Here is a 19,088-nt window from a genome sequence, read left to right as displayed (position 1 = left end):
AATGCCTCACCCCCTCAAACTCTTCATCCAAATGGGCTGTCTGTCCTTGTGGTCGTGGGTCCTGGTTAAGCACAGCAACGCACCTCTACCTCACGTTCCCTTGGTGACTTTCCTCTAAGGGATTTAACGCGCCCTGAATGGCTTCAGGGGCTGCCATTTTGCTTGCTGATGGCAGCCTCAGGTCTCGGTCCTGCCCTCCCCCACCTCTCAGCGGGGAGCCACCACCCCTTCAGTGTCCTAGTCCACCCACAAGGTCATGCAATTACCATTCCGAACCAGGAAGGCCCTCCACGCCAGGAACAGCGCCTTACCATGAGACCCCTGAACCTGGCTCTATGCTGGAGTCACCTGAAGACCAGATGGGACACCAGGCTGTGGGGATCTGTATTCTTCATGGCCTTCACAGCTGCGACTGAGAACCACTGCCCCCAAACTGCCTCCCCAGAGCTACGGCCACAAGCTCAGTGACGCCTCTCTGGCAGAAATGGGGAGACTTTACTAGCAGTGCCAAAGGATGCGCAGCCTTGGAGCTTTGGGTAAGGCCCGGGCTGCTGTCCCCATGACGGACCCTCACCTCCCCAGAGCCCGGGCCTGGTCTTCAAGTTTCCGCCTGGTGTTTTGCTATTTCCCTGCCAATCTCCACCTCGGGGGTCCCAAGCCCGCTGTGCGCAGCCCCGACTTGCCCTGCTCAAACGGAAGGAAAAGGAAGGCAGCGCTCAGGGCAGACCCTCCAGCTTTGGTTCCGCTGGGTGCCATGGATGCCGGGGGGCGGGGCAGGGGGGCGGAGCGCTGAGCCGCTGCGCCAGGCACATGTCACGCCTGCCTTTCTGGCCTTCAAATCTTTAGTCTTGGGGTTTTTATGAAATTTTACGAACTGAGGTTGCTGCCCGTAGCTCTTTACAAGGGCCCACTTACAGGCACGAAGATGAGCGTCAGAAACAGAACGGGAAGTGAGACGGTAGTAGCCCACTGCTGGGGAGCAAGCATCCCAGCAGCCTCGCTGCTGAGTCTCTTAGAGAATGGTGAGATGATCAGAGAGAAAGGGCTGGGAGGAAGGAAGGGCCACAGCAGAAACGGCGGGACAAAGACAGCAAGGATGGGATCCCTGGGTCCTTTGTGGCCAAATGAAGGGGGTTTCTCACCCTCCTCCACCCCCTGCCAGGATGCTGTGAAAATTCCTCTTGTGATCAGTCATTTTCAGGGACTTTAAAGATGCATGAAATGGGCTTTTCCTCCGAATGTTCCTTTCCAGCCCGGGAAATCCGCACCGGATTAAATGAACAGAGTGAGAAAGGGCCCCAGGTGGAAGGTGTGCATGGCAGTCCCTCTGGGGAAAGCGTGTGCAGGCATCTGGAGGCCCAGGTCTCAATTACAGACCAGGCTGTGGGCCTGCTGGGGAACGGCCATCCTGCCCTCCCCCTGCACCTGCCACTGCCACGGAGCAGAGACCAGGCCACCTCGCCCCGAGAGAAGCGATGGAGCTGAACATGGTGTGGTGGTGGCCTTGATAAGGGAGGGTGACCCTGAGTCACTCTGCTTGGAGCTGAGAGCGCAGTGACCAAGTGCACTCAGGATCCTGAGGGAGGCGACCTCCGCCGACGCCCAACGCGATGCCGGATGCCGAATGCCGAGTGCAAACGAGCCCTGGATCCGCTGCTGGAGATCCACCACAACTAAAACCAAACTCGGCCACGCTGTGTCCCCGTGAGCACAAGAGCGAGTTTTGGAAGGAAACAGATGGTACCAAAACCGGGCTGCTCCTGGGGGAGGAGGCGGGGGTGATTACAGATCTTAGGCTAGATCTTTTACACTGTTTTGACTTTTATCTTACGTGGTTTACATTTTTTTCAACAATAGATAAGAAGGCAGTTCTTTTGGGATCTTCTGGACTCCGTCATGGAGATTCTCAGAGGAGGAGCGGGGACCAGGGTGCCGGGAAGGTGGTGCCTCCTCAGACAGTGTCCCGCTCCTGCTTCCGCTCTGCCAAGATGGCAGAGCCTCTCTCTCCCTGGTGGGGGCTGCTGCCAATTTGCAGATTTAACAATGGAAACATGCATTTTACAAATGAGAGGATCAACAGCCGGGAGATGGTATTTTTAGCGACTGTGGCTCTTTGCTTCAAAGGCGTAGGTTTCATCTAAAACCAGGCAAACCTCCTACAAAGTCTGCCTGTTTGCAAGGAGTGATTAGCATAATACGAGCAGGAGAGGCAGGAGTGCCTACTATAGGCGAGGCTTTCTCCTGAAATAGAATCACGAGGAGAAAGCCTCAATGGAGATGAAGCCCCTGCCTTCGCTCACAGCAGAGCTGCCCCACACCGCCGGCCCCGGTAGGCTCAGGATGGCGGGTGCGAGCAGCGCACAGCGTGAGACGTGTGTCCGCAGCTGCACGTGGCAAGGCCACCCCCCGGGCTGCTGATAGTGTCACGAGGGCCCACGCAATCACCTTCTTCTAGTAGCAGTACAGACCGTCTAAGGGCTGTCTTTCCAGATGCCCCTTCTGAGTGGTAGGGCAGAGCCGAGTCAAGGCTGAGGGAGAGGGTGGACCACTGGGGGATTGTGGGGGGAACAGTCGGAGCAGGAGGACTCAGATGGTGAAACCTCAGGGAGGTGTCCTCCCTGGAGGCGGTGCCAGGGCTCCCGGCCCTTGAGAAAGGGCACAGCTGCGGATGAGACTGCGTTGTGGCCCCCGCGCCCCCCCCACCTCATGCCCCTCAGGTGCTCAAGCCTGTTGGGGTCTGTCCATCCTGCCTTCCTTTCTCCAGGCTTCCCCCTCCCCACCCCTCCTGCCCTGCCATTGTGCTGGCTTGGAAAGACTGAACGTGTGGAGAGAGGCTTGACATTTTCTCCCCACACCACAGAAATGCAATGAAAGCTGTGACCTTCCCAGTACCATGATGACAGACACTCATCCCGGGAGCCGAGCTGGGGGCAGATATCGCTGGCAGCCGCTTGGTCACAACAGTCCCAGAACGCCATCCTGGGGAGACTGTGACCTTGGGCTGCAGCGGGGGACTGGGGGCAGAAAGTGGCTGCGCGGCTGCTATTTTGGGCACTACTGGCCCGAGAGAGGGCAGAGGGACTACAGGGGCGAGGGAGCTAACGGAGCAGCTGGGTGTGCACAGCGCCCTCCCCTCAGGGTCCCCACGGCAGTAAGATCACAGGTCTTCCTGTGGAGGGTCAGGGGACCGGGAAATACTCCCAGACAGGGTGTGCAGCTGAAGATCTAAGAAACCAATTATCACGCTACTGGGGGGCTGGGAGAAGCAGAAGGGACTGGACCGGGGGCGGCTGCTCAGGCTTCAAGGGCAGGAAGGAAGTGAGATCACTCTAGAAACTGGCCAACTGTCTGGGCCAGGGGCTACTGACATAGGTGGGCAGTGGGGGGCTCCTTCAGGAAGGGGCTCAAAGGAGGGGCTCAGCTCATGTGGGAGGAAGAAAAAAGCTGACTCTTCTCGGGAGAAATGACGGGACAAGGCAAATTGGCTGAATTCACAGGCACCTGGAATTAACTGGCTGAAGGCAGTGTCCCCTGAAGAATCAAACAAGTTGGGGCAGGGATGTCTGGGGTGCCGAGAAAGTTTTTACATTTAGTCCAGATTATCTGCTCAAACTGCCGCTCACAGCAGCAGTGAATCTTCTAGAAAGATGTAGCAGCCCAGTCCCTTGTCAAGCAAGCTTCCTGAGCCACTCCTTAACTAGTCTTTGGTGTTTTGGGAGGCTAATGGCGGGGGAGAGACCGTAAGGTCCCAAGGTAACATATACGCAAGTATCCCCCTACAGCCTGTGAGCCCTGGGCCCCATTTCCCTTCCATTCACTGGATGTTCTGGAAGCATGGCAGGGCCCTGGGCTATGGGGGGCCAGCCACCTCAGTGTGGCCTCATGCAGACTTGCAGTCCTTCTTTGGCTGGGGGAGACAAATGCCTACTCAGTGTCATCGCGAAGACCTATCAGTGGTTTCTCCTCTCAGGGTCTTGTGCACACTCACAGCAGGTGGAGAGAGTTTTCTGGACCCGCTCAGGCCCTTCTGTGGTTCACTGGGTGCCTCAGGGCTGCTCATGAGACAGCCAGGGGCCTGGTCACAGCCACACTCCCAGCTCCCTGGGGTGCCAGGGCACTGCCCCTGGGCTTCTGAGCAGACTGCTGGCTCCCTGAGAAATACCTTCTCCTCCCCACCCCCACCCAGTCCCTACTTATCTTTCAAGGCTCACACAGCAACTCTTTCCAGAAGCGGACCCCTCCATCAGGGCAGGGCATTAGCCCCACCCCTTGTGCTCCCACAGACCACCATCGCTGCTGGTGTTTGTGACTGTCCCTGCGAGGGCAGGAACCAGCTCTGCCCACTGCACTATCCCCACCAGTGGGCACTAAGACAAGTATGCTCAATGACAAATGGCATTTCCTGGCCACCCCCTGGGGAGGTGGGGGCAGCGCTAGGGAAGAGACTCTTATCTGTCCTCACAGGGGAGGGGCCGCGCGCTTGCTCTAGGCATTTCCATTCTGAGAGAGAGAGAGGACTCTTGCCTGGCCTGACAGCTGTGGCCTAATTTCCAGGGCTATACCCAGGCTCCTTATTTTAACCCACTTGGTATTTTTCATTCCTGAAGCAAGGTCGGGGGGGGGGGGGCAGTGGAGAGGGACTGGTGAATGGGGGAGGTGTGGACAAATGGAAGAGATGAGCTCAGTGGGGCTGGAGGACTCAGGCATTCCGGGGAGGGAATGTGCCAAGAGGGAAAGAGATGGGGTAAGGAGTGCTGAATTGATTTTTTTTTTTTAATTTTAAAAATGAAAAAAAAATTCCCAAATCCTACCCCCTTGATTTTCCTCAGTAAGCATTTTCAACAAGGTCACAAATGCACTGGCTCTATAGATTTTTGGCTGGAGACCACATTTCAGGCAGCCTTTAAAAGCCAGTTCTTGGCATAGCTTCAGCTGAGCCTGAGGAGAGGGAAAACTAGGGCACTTTTATGCTCCAAGAAAGTATCGGATCCAGGTCACAGCTTCCTGGCTCCGCTGAAGCTATGGGTACCCCCCTTAACACAAGCCCAAACCTGAGGACCCCCCCCCCAACCCCTACTGTTTCCTCCAGAGCTTGAATCATAACACCAGGGCACACATTTCTTGGTCACTTGTCACCTGTCTGCCTATGTCACTAGACTGCCCCATCAGTGAAGGAAGGGATGGGCTCTCTGTCTCATGTGTGCACAGGGCTGGCGTGGGGCCTGGCAGACCGCACACACTCCAGGAACAGTTCTGGAAAGGACGTTGTGGAGAGTGAATCTTTGACCTTTACCCCCGGTGGGGCTAGCCTGAGCTCTTCCCTCTAACAGTGCCCAGACCCACCCAAGTCCTTGTCCACACAGTATGCTGGCTGGGCTTGGATCTGCCTAGCCCAGGCTGTGGCATGAAGGCAGCACGTGGAAACAGTTACTGGAAAAATCAGAGCCTCCGTCTCCTTGTGTGCGAAAGAATTCAGTTGACCCTTAAGGTCTATTCTGGTCACTCTGAACTGAGCCTAAAACCCAGACAGAGACTCTCCTGGTCTCTCTTTGATCCTGGCCTGGAGTCATCATTCTGGGTGCACATACCAAGTGGGCCTGTGTCTAACCAAGTCCACAGCCAGCCACACAGCACACGCTCTATAGTCTCTGGTGGGGTGCGGTGTTCAAAAGGTAGGAAGCCACAGAGAAGAGATCAGCTGGAAGCTGGATTCCATTCCCTGCCTGCCCTCGTGGTGGTCTCTGGGAAGGTCTCAGGTCACTGGTCACTACACAGCTCCCCCCGACCCCTTCCTGGACGGATGGAGGATTTGGCTGCCAGGAGAGTGGAGAGGATGTGTCACTCCTTCAGCTGCCCTCCAGTGGGCCCCGCTTCACGCCCCCCCCCTTCGGTCCACATACAGAACTCAACCATAGGGTGGATATCGGTTGCGTCTGCCTCCCCCACCCGCAGCCTGGGGTTCTGGTTCGCATGAACAACTGCTCTTCCTCCTGCATCTGCAGGTGGGCCCGCAATCCTGTCCTGCACGATCAGGGCACAGGCACTCTCTGGCCACAGTGACAGGTCCATGAGCCCCAAGCCTAGCACTGCAGCTGAAGGCTGGGCGCTGAGGAACAGGAGTAAGCTGGGAGCTGCGGGTGGCCATCCTGCCACAGGGTGGATAGCCTGCCCAGGATGGCCTGACAGAGGAGGCAGAAGAGCCAGCTACGGAGGTGAGACGGTAAAACCAAGCTCTGAGAACACGAGGAGGGCTCTCATCACACATAAGCCAATCCTCGTCCCTGACTGCACATTCCCTTTCTGTTTTTCAGCACAGAGCAAGAGCTGGTTTTCTGTCACGTGCAGTTAGAAGTCCTGAAAAGGGCACGGTCTAGGTCAGGGGCAGAGGACGGGAGGACGCCTGGAGTCATGGGTTGGTTTGTTCAATGGCTTTCACCCTTACTCTTCCTTAGAAAGCAAGAGGCTGTGACGGTCAGCCCAGAGCACGGAGGCAGCGGCGGTGCACTGTATCAGAGTGAGCGAGGGGCCGGAAACGGGGCGATCTGGTGCCAGGCCAGGCCCAGCGGCCAGCGACCCACCCGTGCACGCCCTGGGTGTCCAAGCTCTGGACGGCACAGAGAGAGGGCAGATGCCGCTCATCACAATCACTGTCACAGTCACTGCACAGTTACCAGGTGCCAGACACTCTTCTAAACATTTTCTCGTTACGTCATTAAATCCTCCTGAGGAGTCCCAGGAGATAACGATGATCTATAAGAAACCTCAGAAAGCAGACATGTGGTGGGCCCCTGGGGCTGCTGCTGCTCGGCAAGTCCTTCTCTTTTCTGTGGGCAGAGTGGCCCCTTTCCTCTGGAGAGCTGTTGCTCCCCACTCCGTGCGGATTCTGGTCGGGCCGCCGCTGCCCCACGGGGTGGGTGCATCGCCCTGCGTGAGCCAACGAGAGCTTCTTGCCCTAAGCACAACCTGCGGGGACGTGGGGGCCATATCTCCACCACTTGAAGAGACCAAGACAACAAGGCTGACCCCAAACAAGGGCCAAGAAGAGAGACAGCACCACAGGGAAACACTGAGTTCCTGGATCTTGCCGCTCTCCGCCTCTGTCCGGCCACACAGGCTAGTCAAGCCCCTTTGCTCATTTTGGTACCTGGGATCTGGGTTCCTGCCTCCTGCCACTCAGAGTGCCAACCGATACGGTGAGATTCGCGGTTCCCGATGCCAGGCTGCAGACCACTGCTGGCCTGGCTGCAGCAGAAGCCCCTGGGATCAGCTGGGCAGGAGGATGGAGCGTGACTAGGACCCTCTGCTTTGACAAAGCAGGGCAGGCCGGACTCGCTGGCCCCCGAGAGCCTGTCTAGAGCTAAGGAATAACACCCTGGGCACGAGGCGGATTTTATTCCAGCTCACTGAGAGCGCTTAACAAACATCGACCGGAAATGGGCAGCTTCATGGTTAGTTCTCATGAGCTCCTAATCCCCTGAAAAAGCACCGCAAAACATAAAAAATGCTAACTGTGAAGAAAAGCCGATCAGCTGAACTATAAAAAAATTAGTAACTTCTACTTATCAAGAGACATTAAGAGAATGATAAGGCATGCCACAGAGTAGGGGAAGATAACTGTAGGGTATACACCTGAGAAAGACCTGAACCCAGAATATTAAAGAACTTTTACAAATCAATAAGCACCAAAAACCCAAATGAGGAAATAACTTGAACAGGCTCATCACTGAAGAGGATATCCCAAAGGCCAAAAAGTGATGAGAAGTTCTCCATTAGTCTTCAGGGAAACACAAATTAAAACCACAAGGTGATACCACCACACGCCTACCGGAACGGCTAAAAGCAGGAACGGCTAAAAGCACAGACTGACGATCCCAGGCGTTGGTGAGGCTGTGAGCCGCCGGAGCTCTCAGACACCGCTGAGGGAGTGGACACTGAGGCAGCCACCTCAGAAATGTCTGCTAAAGCTAAACTATGTATGGGCTCTGATCCGGCCATTCTTAGGTATGTAGCTGAGAGAAATGTACCCATATGTTCACATAACAGTGCCAGACTGAAAATAACCCCAGCACCCATCAGGAGCAGAACGCGTAAATGAATCACGGTGTCGTCACACAGTGGAGTACTCTCCAGAAATGTGAACACTGCGTGCCTAACATGGATGAATCTCACCAACGTAAAATGGATCGAAAGAAGCCAGCCTTTACAGGAGTACAAACTGCGGGGTGCAACAGTATCGAGTTCAAAACCAGGTAAAACAAACCTACGTGTTAGAAGGCAGGGCAATAGCTGCTCTGGGGAGGAGGAGAGGGGTCCTAACAGCGAGGAGACATGAAACGGACCTCTGGGCGCCGGAAGTGCTGTACTTTTGATCTGAGTGCTGGTTACATGGGTGTAGACAATTTGTGAGAATGAACTGAGTGGTAGTACACGTCCGATTTGTGTGCCTTGCGATAGTCTGTTGTTCTTCAATGAAAAACTGACACTGACAAAGGCATCACACAGGGATCCAGGCCTGGAGGGAGGTAAGGCTGCCACACTGCCCTGATCCGGAGAAGGAAAGAGACAGATCTGGGGCACTGAAGCCAAGTGGTATATGGTTAAGAAAGGAAGAGGGTTTTGCCAGAGAGATGGCAGAACAAGCAGAAAGAGCAGAAAACAAGTCGGAACTCCTGGGGTCGGAGCAGTTTCTGAGACACGTCCTCCTCTGAAGCTACACGAAGGGCTGTTCTTCCTTCACGGGGAGGGACTGGATATGCAGGCGCCAGTCTGGGCACACGGGCCCCTCTGCGGCATGAGTTTGCTGATGACAAGGCTGAGGGTGAACTGGAAACAGGAGTGCCATTACAGGCTAAGGCAGTAGCTCTCTGGGAGGGCACAACAAGGAGGCTCAGATGTCCTCACGTTCTGGAAACGCATCCTGCATGAGAGCTGGAGCTGGGCTGTGTGGCGCGAGAAACAGAGAAAGACAGAACACTGAGCACATGGGAAAGCAGCCTCCGAGAGGAAAGAGAGGCAAGGCTCAAAAACTCGGCAGGGGACTGGAGAGAAATAAGTGAAGACTCTGGAGAGAGAGGCCGCTGTGATGGTGCAAGCAACTGCGATGAACTGGAAGGCACAACAAATCATCTGGGAGAAGGAGGGGGTGAGACACATCCCCTTGAGCAAGTCGAAAAGGAGATTTAGACCAAGAAGGACACTCACTGTCCAAGTGCCAGGCAGTTCCAATGAGATTATGTCATCTAAATATAGACCGGAAGTAGGCCAGGATCATGGATGGGCAGGAGGCTGGAGGCTGGAGGCCGGGGCCCAGAAGGAAGGCAGGAAAGGACATGCAGATTTACTCAGCGTTTCACTTTGGCATGGGAGGCAGCGGTGGGTAGCAGGATGAGAGCCCTGGCAGAGGGGGTGGTGGCTGCCACATCAGGATGGGTCTTGGTGGGGATTTTCGGAGGGTTAACATGCCTGAGTGGAAGGGAGACACCACGAGAGAGCATAGCTTCATTCCCATGAGGGCTGAGGAAAAGCAGAGTCGAGACTGGAAACTGGGCAGTTTTCCCAAATAGCCTCCACCATCCAATCTGGAAGACAACCAAGACACTCTGTTCTGGGGTCTCTGGATGGCTACACAGCAGCCCCATGGAGCACAGAGCATGACCCAGGAGTTGGGGTGAGGGCGCTCCTGGGAGGTGAAGCCTGCCAACTTTTAAAGGAAGTTCCACTCTCCACTTCGGATCACGAGAGCCACCTTGGTGGGCCGTCACAGACTGGGTTACAGAGCACCCTTCCCCGTGGACCGTATGTACTTCACATGGGCTTGTGCTCGCCTTCTGAGGCTCAATTCAGCACCCAATTTCTCCCAGGTGAGGGTCCTCAGGCGGACCATCATACAGGCTGAGACAGGAATCTTCCTTCTATGTGGAAGGAGCAGCTGGTCTGGGCGGCCTTCGACAAACTGCACCCAATAGAGACCTTCTCCATGTATTTCAGAAGACAGGGGCAGGTGTGTGTGTGTGTGTGTGTTTGTGTTCGTTCTTCATGGCTACCAGGGTGTGTGTGTGTGTGTTCTTCATGGCTACCTGCTAAAGAAACCACTTGTGGGGAGAGAGGGGAGAACCCACAGAGGCCCCTGAGAAAACGTGAGCTGAAATGATACCAGGATAATAGAAAGAGCTTCCTAAGAAACATTCTATGATGGGTACACAAGACATGCTCTAGAACTGCTGTTCCAGAAGGAGTTCAGAAGCACCTTTAAAACCAAGGACACCTGTAGTGGGAGAAATCAGAGAGGGAGATGAACCATGAGAGACTCTGGACTCCAGGAAACAAACTGAGGGTTTCAGAGGGGAGAGGGTAACAGGGTGATGGGTATTAAGGAGGGCACGTGTTGTGACGAGCACTGGGTATGTTATACGTAACTAATGAATCACTGAACACTACATCAAAAACTAATTATGCACTAATATACAGTGGCTATCTGAACATAATAAAAAATAGAAATAAAAATAAAAAACACCCAAGCACACCGTTTTGTCTGTCCTGGCTCAGATGCAGCCCTACCCCAAGGAGGCAGGAGGATCGGAAACGACTTCTAGGGGACAATTCCTGCCACGATTTTGTTAAGATGCTACATGATGACAGCTGTCAGCTACTTGCTAATTAACTAAGTTGTCTGACTTACCAAGGTCAAAACTTTGTTAGTTTCCTGGCATGCTCAGGTAAAGCATAAACACATCCAGATAGTACTGCCCATTCCATCCGGAAAACCTCTCGAGCTTCAGAAGGAAATTCATTATCAAGTTCTCAGCCACTGACAACGGTTCTTGACAGTCACCCCCAGTCCTGCAGGCTGCCTGAGCCACGAGCTGGGGAGCTGATGCTTCTTATGTGTGGAGACTACAAGAAAGTGCTTTTAATCTGAGGCGGGGAAGAACGGAGCCGGCGGCAGCACCTGCATGACGGGGAGTCCAAGGCATGCCGTGCGGTGGGCACAGAATGACTTCCCTCCAGTCCATTCTTGAGTCCTCACCCCGTCCACGGGGCTTCTAGGTGCAAGGTGAATGGCTGGCTCCGTGCGAGGACGGCTGCTGGGTCACATGGCCTCCCCACACCAAGTTCATCTCTGACCTCTAACCTCCCATAAGCTCTGCTAAAGCGAGCGGACCCTTGGCCTTCTTCCAGTCCCCTGTCACAGGGATCCACCAATACCCTTGAAACACGGAGACACTTTCCTCTGAAGCTCCTCAAGACCTCAGCACACACTGAGCAGGGCTCCCTCTGGCCAGCACTTCCTCTCCTCCCCCTTCCCGCCCAGTAGGACCTAATTAATCCCAGCCTTGCCTAACAAGGCCCACATGTGGTTCCCATTTTCCAGAAGAAAATACGCTCTTCTTAGAGGGAGTGCCAGCGTGTGACAGTGGGCCCTACAGGAGACTACCTGGAGGCACTCCCTGGTCACAGATGGTTCTATGAGGTGCTGGGATGTGGCACCTTTCCATGGGTTAGGAGACAGTGGGAACAGACCAGGCTGGGCTCTCTGGGCTGCCTGAATTTTGCCCTTCCCAAGGACATCTTTTTATTTTACCTTCGAGGGCAGACTCTTCTCTCAGTCTTCTTTGGCGTGTCAGATCGTGCCTCCCTGCCAGTCACGTTCTCTCAGCGTTGTTTCCAGTTAGATCAAAGCCAAGAGCTGGGTGTGCAAAACAGCTTCTGCCACACACTCCCTTTGCTGTCATACATCTCAGCAAAAGCCCCCCAGCCCCCTGGTCTCTGGGGAAAGAATGACTGTGGAAACCTCCAGGTGATTCACACAGGAGTTGGGCAGCAAGAAGAGAAGCTTCTGAGAGGGAAGTGAGAAATTCCTTGGAAGAATTCCTCCAACCCTGTTCAATGTCCTGTCTCCTTCCCCTCAGCTGGGGACCCAATCAGTATGGCTTCAAACAAAGATCAAAGCCCACCTGCATTCTGGGTCCCTTCTAGCAGAGACTTCAGTTGGTCCATGTTTGTCAAGGGAATTTATTTTTATTTGGAGCAAATGAATGCATCCCATTAAAGGGGACAGTGAAAGAAAGCGAGGAGAGCCTCTTAGAAGCTCTCCCCCACCGCTGGGGTCCAGAGGCAAACTGTCCTATTCTAAAATGCCATTCGGACCAGGCATCCGGGTCTTGCCACTTTACTCGGATTCACCTTGTCTTAGCATCAGCACAATGGGCTTTGGGGGGCCCGGCCAATGCCCCCTGGCACATCAAGTGGCCTGTATGAAGATGGTAAGGGGGGTACCCAATGCTGATGAGCTCCGGAGGCTGGGAAGGTCTCGAAGGGCACAGAGAGTGAGAAGGGGAGCGGGGTGGGGAGGGTCAGCCGCTGTAGGCTGCCCTGACCACAGTGGTGATATGGCCCCAGATGATGGCTGTCTCACAGGCAGACCATACGAGGACAGCAAAGTGGAATTTACCAGCGACAGCATGAAAGAGTGCAGTGTCTCTTGAGGCCCTCCCCGTGATGCAATTAAAAACAAGTCCGGTTTCCAGTGGCTTCCTAGGCCCTGGCTCTCCTGCCCCACCACCCACCAAGCATAGGGCTCTTATGCAAACCCGTGGGTGGGGGGTGGTCTGTGGAGTGGGCTGGGGGAGGGCAAGGGCAGGATTGGCAGGGGTATATCATAGGGACTGTGAGCATTTGCTGAATTGGAGAGGCTGCCAGGCCTGTGTGTATCAGAGGTGAGAGGAGGACCAGAATGAGCCAGAAGCCTTATCTCAGGGCTTCTCCGGGTTCAGGTCTCATGGAAGAAGATGCAGACTGCCTCCTGCTCTCCCACTTGGGCCCCCAGCCCATCCTCTTCAAATGCCCTCATCTTAGGGGCACCCATGTTCCCGGGAAGGGTGCTCAGGACCCCACCCACCATCGGCTGGGCTGGTTGGGGTTGGAGCCTTTGAGTTCACAGCAGGCACTCGTTAAAAAGAAAGCATTCTCTGGCAAGTCCTCTCTGCAAGGCAGCAGGGAGGAAGGGGGGGGGGGAAGCACAGTTGGTTAAGCCAAAGGACGGCTGGCCAGAGGGCCATCTTGGCGGGCGGACTGGAGCGTCCCGAGACTCGCTCACTTCCCAGCACAGAAGCAGGCCTTGTAAGGATCACAGCTGTTGGATTACGCTGCAGTTCATATCAGTTTATCAAAGAGGCTGCGTTTTCTCCCTCCTCTCCCTTTCTACTGAGTATAAGCGGCCTGGTTCACGGGCAAACAGCCCTGTGCTTGTTCTGCGGCACTGGCATGGAGGGTGGGAAGAGGCCGGAGGAGGGAAATGTACACCAACACCTACTTGGGGCCGAGTTGTTTTAATGGGGCCGGGGCCGGGCCACTGGTGGGTGCCTGAGGTGCTGGGGCTGCAGGCCTGGCGCACCAGGGCCTGCTCTCGGCACAGAAGGCTGAATTATTTCACCCTCTCTGGGGTCTGCTTTCCCGTCTTCACAGACCACCATGGGAGGCTGAGGCCGCGTCACGAGGCAGAAAAAGAGCTCCCCTTTATCAAGCTGTGCTGAGAGCCACGGTGCGCACGGTCTCATGTAACCCTCTCGGCAAAACGACAAGGCAGGCACTACTACGCGGCCAAAACCTGGAGGAACTGGGATTTGAACCCAAGTCTCTTTGACTCCACCAGTTCCAATCTTAATCTGGATCCCGAGGACCTGTGGGGGCCCATCTGCCCCATTTCTATGGAGTCCAAGGAAGGGGGAGAAGTGTGGGCAGGGCTGCGGGATGCCCAGCTCCCTCTGGCACCCCTACCCCACGTCCCCTCCCTCCCCATATGGGCTCAGCTTCAACTCCTGCAGCTGAGAGAAGGATCTGGGCCCAGAGAACATCTCAGTGAGTCTGGCTGAGATGAGGCTTTGGAGCCACTGACTCCCCCAAGTTCACCACACAGCTAAACTGTTACGTCCACCAGATAACAAGGCCACATGGACACAGAGGAGGTCTGACCTGCCCAGAGGCGTAGGGCAAGTTTGGGGGCCCCATTCCCAGCCCCCCATGGAGGTGCAGCCTGGGAAAGCTGTGCGAGGGAGAGGAAACACTCCAGGGTCCTGAGGGAAATCATGCATCTTCCTCAACGCCAAGACACCCACCAGATGTTTGTCTTCGACAACTCCGGCTGCTTCCGTCCTCTAGACGGGCAGCCACTCCTGCTCCCCGAGGTAAACGCACTACTGTAGAAACGACGCCTTTTCACTTGTTCGTTTAACACCTGAACGAAAGGGTTAAATCACTCTGTTTCTTATCAGGCCTGCGGCTTCATCTCAGCAGTCTGCATGGACCATTATTATGCTTCACTTTAAAGCTGTCAGCAAAAAATAAGGAAATGAAATGGGAAGCAGACAGGCAGGCTGACGCTCCCAACGGCTGCTCCCCGCAAACTTTGCTTAAGGGCCTCACATCCCTGTCTGATCACAGGGAGGAGGGGAGGAGCAAATGTCTTTAAGGCCTCCTCCACGTCTGACGCTGTGCTCTGTGCACCCTGAGAGCCTAGGCTGGCTGGCTGGGACTGGGACCCGGGCTGCTCGGCGGCGGACTGGCACACAGGCTCAGCAGGCGGGGGGGTCCACGTAGCCCGTGCTGCCTGGAGGAAGCAGGTGTTGGTGCTGCTTCTTGGGGGGGGGGGCGGGCGGCAGGCTAGACAAATGACGCCAAGGACCAGGAGGGACAAGTGTGAGGGGCGGAGCCCCACGGTTCCTTCCATTCCAGCCCACTGGGTTCCTATGCTAGTACCAAGGGCTAGGAGCCTGCCGGCTGTGGGGTGTAGCAGTGAGGTATGGCCTGGAGGTCAGGTTCACTGCCTGCTGAAGTCCCAGTGTGGTCCATGAGGGATGTGAGCCCCCGAACAGAAAGCGATCATGAGGCTGGATATACTGAGCCCCCAGAAGGATGAAGAGAGAGACCCCACAGGCCCAGAGGACCCTCTGAGGAGCTGGGCCTCAGGGCATCCCGGGCCACACACAGGCTGTGCAGGGCCCCTCAAGGAGCCTGGCCTATGCACTCTCCCACAGAAGGGGTAAAGTGGCGGGTGTGGAATGAGTAGAGGGCAAGGGTCTGTGGCTCAGCTCCCACCAAGCCTGGCAGGCATGGGGCTTCTTCTCATTTCCCTTCAACAAAATGAGGATTCCTGTTAGCCCAGGATGCTAGGAACACTAGACAAAGCAAGTAAAGCCTCACTACCCTGGAGGCTGTAAATGGGAACCTGGCAGTGGCCGCTGGGCCCCCAGCTTCATGGAGCCCCAGGCCCCCAAGTGGGTGGGGAGGACACCCACGCCTGCCCTTGCTGCCCACACTTCTGCTTGGTGCAGTCTGGAGATGCTGCTGACTGCTCTGAGCTCCCTCTCCTCAAGCCCCTAATGGGGCATGGGAAGTTGCTAGAGAGTGGAAAAGCCCATTACAGTCCGGCTCTCGAGAGGGGAACTAGTTACAAATGCCTTCTTCAAAGGCCTCTCTCTCCACTGGTTCCTGAAAGGCTTCCAGGCAAGGGGTGCTCATCAAGAGAAGTGACATGTCTGCCATGTGGAAAACCATGTAAACTGTCACTCATGTGGGGACAGACCCTCCCTCTCCTGCTGGGGGGTCTCCTGTACCACTTCTGATCTCCACTTCAATCCCACTGACTGTCCAACCTGATGTGACGTAAAACGGGAAGTCTTTCCCCTTCTGGCAGAGCAGGATAAGAGTCCATTTCTGTCCCCGCGTAACTGTGGTGCTCTCACCTAGGGGGATTTTGCTCCCAGGGGCAGTTGGCCCTGTCTGGAAACGTTTCTGATAGTCCCAGCTGGGAGGGTGGGGGTGCTGCTCCACGTGCTACAGCACACAGGACGGGCCTGACCACCAAGGACTACCCAGCCCCAGCGCCGACAGTGCCGAGCCTGAGAAATCCTGCTCTCCACGACCTCAGAAGAGCAAGAGGGCCGATGACAGCCTCCCACCGCCACGGGGACAGCTTTTGATGGTCTGGACTGTCAGAAGCCTGTTCCTTGTGATGGGCAGAAACTTCGTGGTCCTGCTATTTGTCCCTCTGGCCAGGCAGGCCTGTTCCCCTCTTGCAACTCAGTCCTTTGACCCATGCCCTAAACTCAGCCTTCAAGCGAGGGCCGTGACAGGCAGCTCTGGTTGAAGTGGCTGGGGCCTGCTCCCTCCATTTCCCTCCCTCAGCTCGCCTTGTGGCTGGGTAGGCTCCTGGCATGGCTCCCGGCAGACCCTTGTGGGCCTCAACTCCCCTCACTGCCTCTTGCCACCCCCTTTTGCTTCTTCCTACCTCTCAGGTCCTTCTTCTCAGCCTCCTTTCCTAGCTTCTCCTTCTTTCTCCAACCATTACACAGTGGAGCTCCCTGGGACTCAGCCTCAGGCCCCTTCCCTACACCCTCTGCCCCTCTTACCAATGACCATTCTTATTCCCTAAGAATGAAAGCTCTATGAAGACAGAACCATCTAGAAGAGCAGCGCTGGGCGGAGTCAGTACTTAGTAATACCATCTGCTGAATGAATGAGTGAGTGAATGAAGGACTATGATATCCATTCCCACACTCTATCTTGGGCATAGGTCCCTCTTTTGAGAGTCAGGGGTAGCAACCTGCTTCAACATCTCTCCTTTGATGTTCCAAAGCAATTTAAACTCAAACACGGGACCCTCCTCCCTCCCTGCTCTTCCTCCAGAGCTCCCATTGCAGGGACTGCCACCACCATCCAAGGTCCTGCGTGTCATTCCCGACAGCCTCTCCCCTCAGGCCCTCATGTAATCAGTCACTAATCAATGATACGTCTTACAAATTACGGAATGCCGCCGCTTCTTCCCATCCCTCTACCAAGCAGCCACCATCTCCCACTTGGACGACAGCCTCCCAATTGGTCTCCCACATATACACCTTGCTCTCTCCACCCACCCCTTCTCCTCAGCAGCATAGGAATCTTTAAAAACACAAATCTGGTCACACTGTCCCCCCACACAAGCCCCTTTGGTGGCTCCCCCTGGCCTCTGGGTGAGGCTTCCAACCTTGGTGTGGCCAGCAAGGCTGGGCACCTCTCCCCCTTGCCCTCTGCATCACAGTAAAATGAACACTCCACGCTCTTTGCTGACTTGAAGACTCTGTATAGGCTGGACCCTCTGCCAGCAATCCCCCTTCGACCCCCAGAGGCCACACAGCCTCGGAGCCTTCCCGACTCCATAGACCACAATGGTCTAGTCAGCTCCCCGAGCACCCTGGGCAGCTTTAGTCTAGTCACCCCAGAGATGCTTATTTCATGGGTCAGTGACTAATAGGAAGCCAGGGCTGAGAACTACGGCCGTAGAGCATCAGAGGCCACTCAGACTCTTCCAGAAACCCCCTCTGCCTGGCTTTGTGGGAGAGCCTGGAGAAATCTGTGCCCATCTAGTGACTTGAAGGTCACTCTTCTGGTGACTCTGGCTCCTTGTTGTTGAGGAGGATGTAAAGGGCCAGACCTGACCATGCTGTTGGTGACGGGAGTTCTAGAGGCTGAGAGGGGCCAGGGCCCCGGGACTGTCCAAGCCCAGGCTCACATGACTCAAGATCCCAGCTCTGCCGGAGCGACTGCTGCCACCAACCGTGGCCAAAGCCCGTGCTGGCTGCTGGGCACCTGAGCACAGCCCCGTTTCGTGTGCCATCTGGCTCACCTACTTTCTTCCCCAAAGACTCTAACAAGGGCACACTGAGAGGACATTTCACCTCAAGGGAAAACGGTGTCTCAACAAGTGAAAAAGTAATTCATTCATTCGAGAAACGGCGACACTGACCTGTCTCATGTTGGCAGCACCAGCAACCCAGTGTGAAGGGGGGTCTCCTTTGTTATAGAATAAATGCAGAGGAAAAGGAGGGGAGAGAAGTGGAAGAGAAAGTGGTTGCTTGGAGCCCCTGCACGGTGTGAAGTGAAACGGCGTGGCTGTGTGAGGGAGAGAAGGCGCGCCGAGCCTGACCTGATGATGAAAGCGCCTCGGGCCTCCAGGAGCTTGCGTTCACTGCTGAACCTCTTGAGAAGGTTGATCATGAACTTATAAAAGTAGGAGTTCATGGTGGGGGTGGAAGGGGAACATTCTAAGCCTTTGGTACCTGCAGAGAAAGGGACAGAGTCGAGATTTACTCGATGGTCCACAGGGTGGTGGGGCCCCCACAGAACATATGCAATCGTAAACGCCAGAAAGGTGGTGGTGGGGTCTGTGCGGAGCAAGACGACGGAAAATCAATCCAGGGCCTCGCGAGGGTCAAGGGCAGGAAAGCAAGGACTATACAAGTGTGTACAAACAAATACAACTGCTTACTGCACAAATACCCACCCACCTGTCCACCTCTCAGGCCAGCCCCCAATTACTTAGTGACACCTCCCATCTGTGAGACCCGCTGCTATGTGCTAGGGATTTTCTATAAAACTAACCTGTACCTATCATCCCAATAAGTAAAATACACTTGGGCTTCATTCCGGCTGGTTAAGGACAGATGAGAAGTCAAAGAGAAGAAAGGGGTAAAGAGGCATACAACCTCGGCAGCCAACAAAAGCCACACGCCTTTCTCGACGGTGCTCAAGACACGGAAACTGCACAGCCCTGCTGGGTTACAAACTGCGCACGCTGACAAACGTTACCAAGGGCTGTAATCTTCATTCAGTGTTTTAAAATCAGATATTCTTCAGGCGAAGATGCTCTTTTAGACTAGTACTCTAAAGACTTTCAAAGGCCAGAGCTGGCTTTAGAACCAGAAGCATATCTGCAGTACCCCTCTGATAGGCATCCCAGCTGAAAATACACTGAGGGCCAGACACAGTCCCCTCCCAGCCTCACCCCAGCACATGCTCCCCTCCACAAGGTATCGGGCACGGAGGGCACAACAGCAGGGCTGACACAATGCCTGGTCATTCCCCACGTCGTATATTCGTACAGCCCATACGATCTCTGTTTTTTCTTCATCACACATGCTGACCTCAACAGCACTGTTGGAAAGAGGAGTTAGGGATGGCAGGAATCCTCACTCCCTCTGCCCAAGGCACTAAAAGGGCACAAGACGCACACACGACAGCTTGAGATATAATTCACATATCATAAAGCTCACCCT

At 55.1% G+C, this 19,088-nt stretch overlaps 1 protein-coding gene across 3 annotated transcripts in view; it reads right to left on the bottom strand.

The window, feature by feature from the left end:
• VAC14 (VAC14 component of PIKFYVE complex) overlaps nucleotides 1-19,088 on the bottom strand; it is a 100,653-nt gene that overhangs the window by 21,501 nt on the left and 60,064 nt on the right. For all 3 annotated transcript variants that reach the window (XM_048223491.2, XM_026495184.4, XM_057314227.1), the window contains exon 14: nucleotides 17,960-18,092. In XM_048223491.2, coding sequence (XP_048079448.1) covers nucleotides 17,960-18,092 — 133 coding nt within the window. The remainder of the gene's footprint in view (nucleotides 1-17,959; nucleotides 18,093-19,088) is intronic.

The sequence above is a fragment of the Ursus arctos genome, unplaced genomic scaffold (assembly GCF_023065955.2).
Source record: "Ursus arctos isolate Adak ecotype North America unplaced genomic scaffold, UrsArc2.0 scaffold_19, whole genome shotgun sequence".
NCBI lineage: Eukaryota > Metazoa > Chordata > Mammalia > Carnivora > Ursidae > Ursus > Ursus arctos.
Note: the sequence above shows the minus strand (reverse complement) of the source record. Positions and strands in the feature narration are given on the sequence as shown.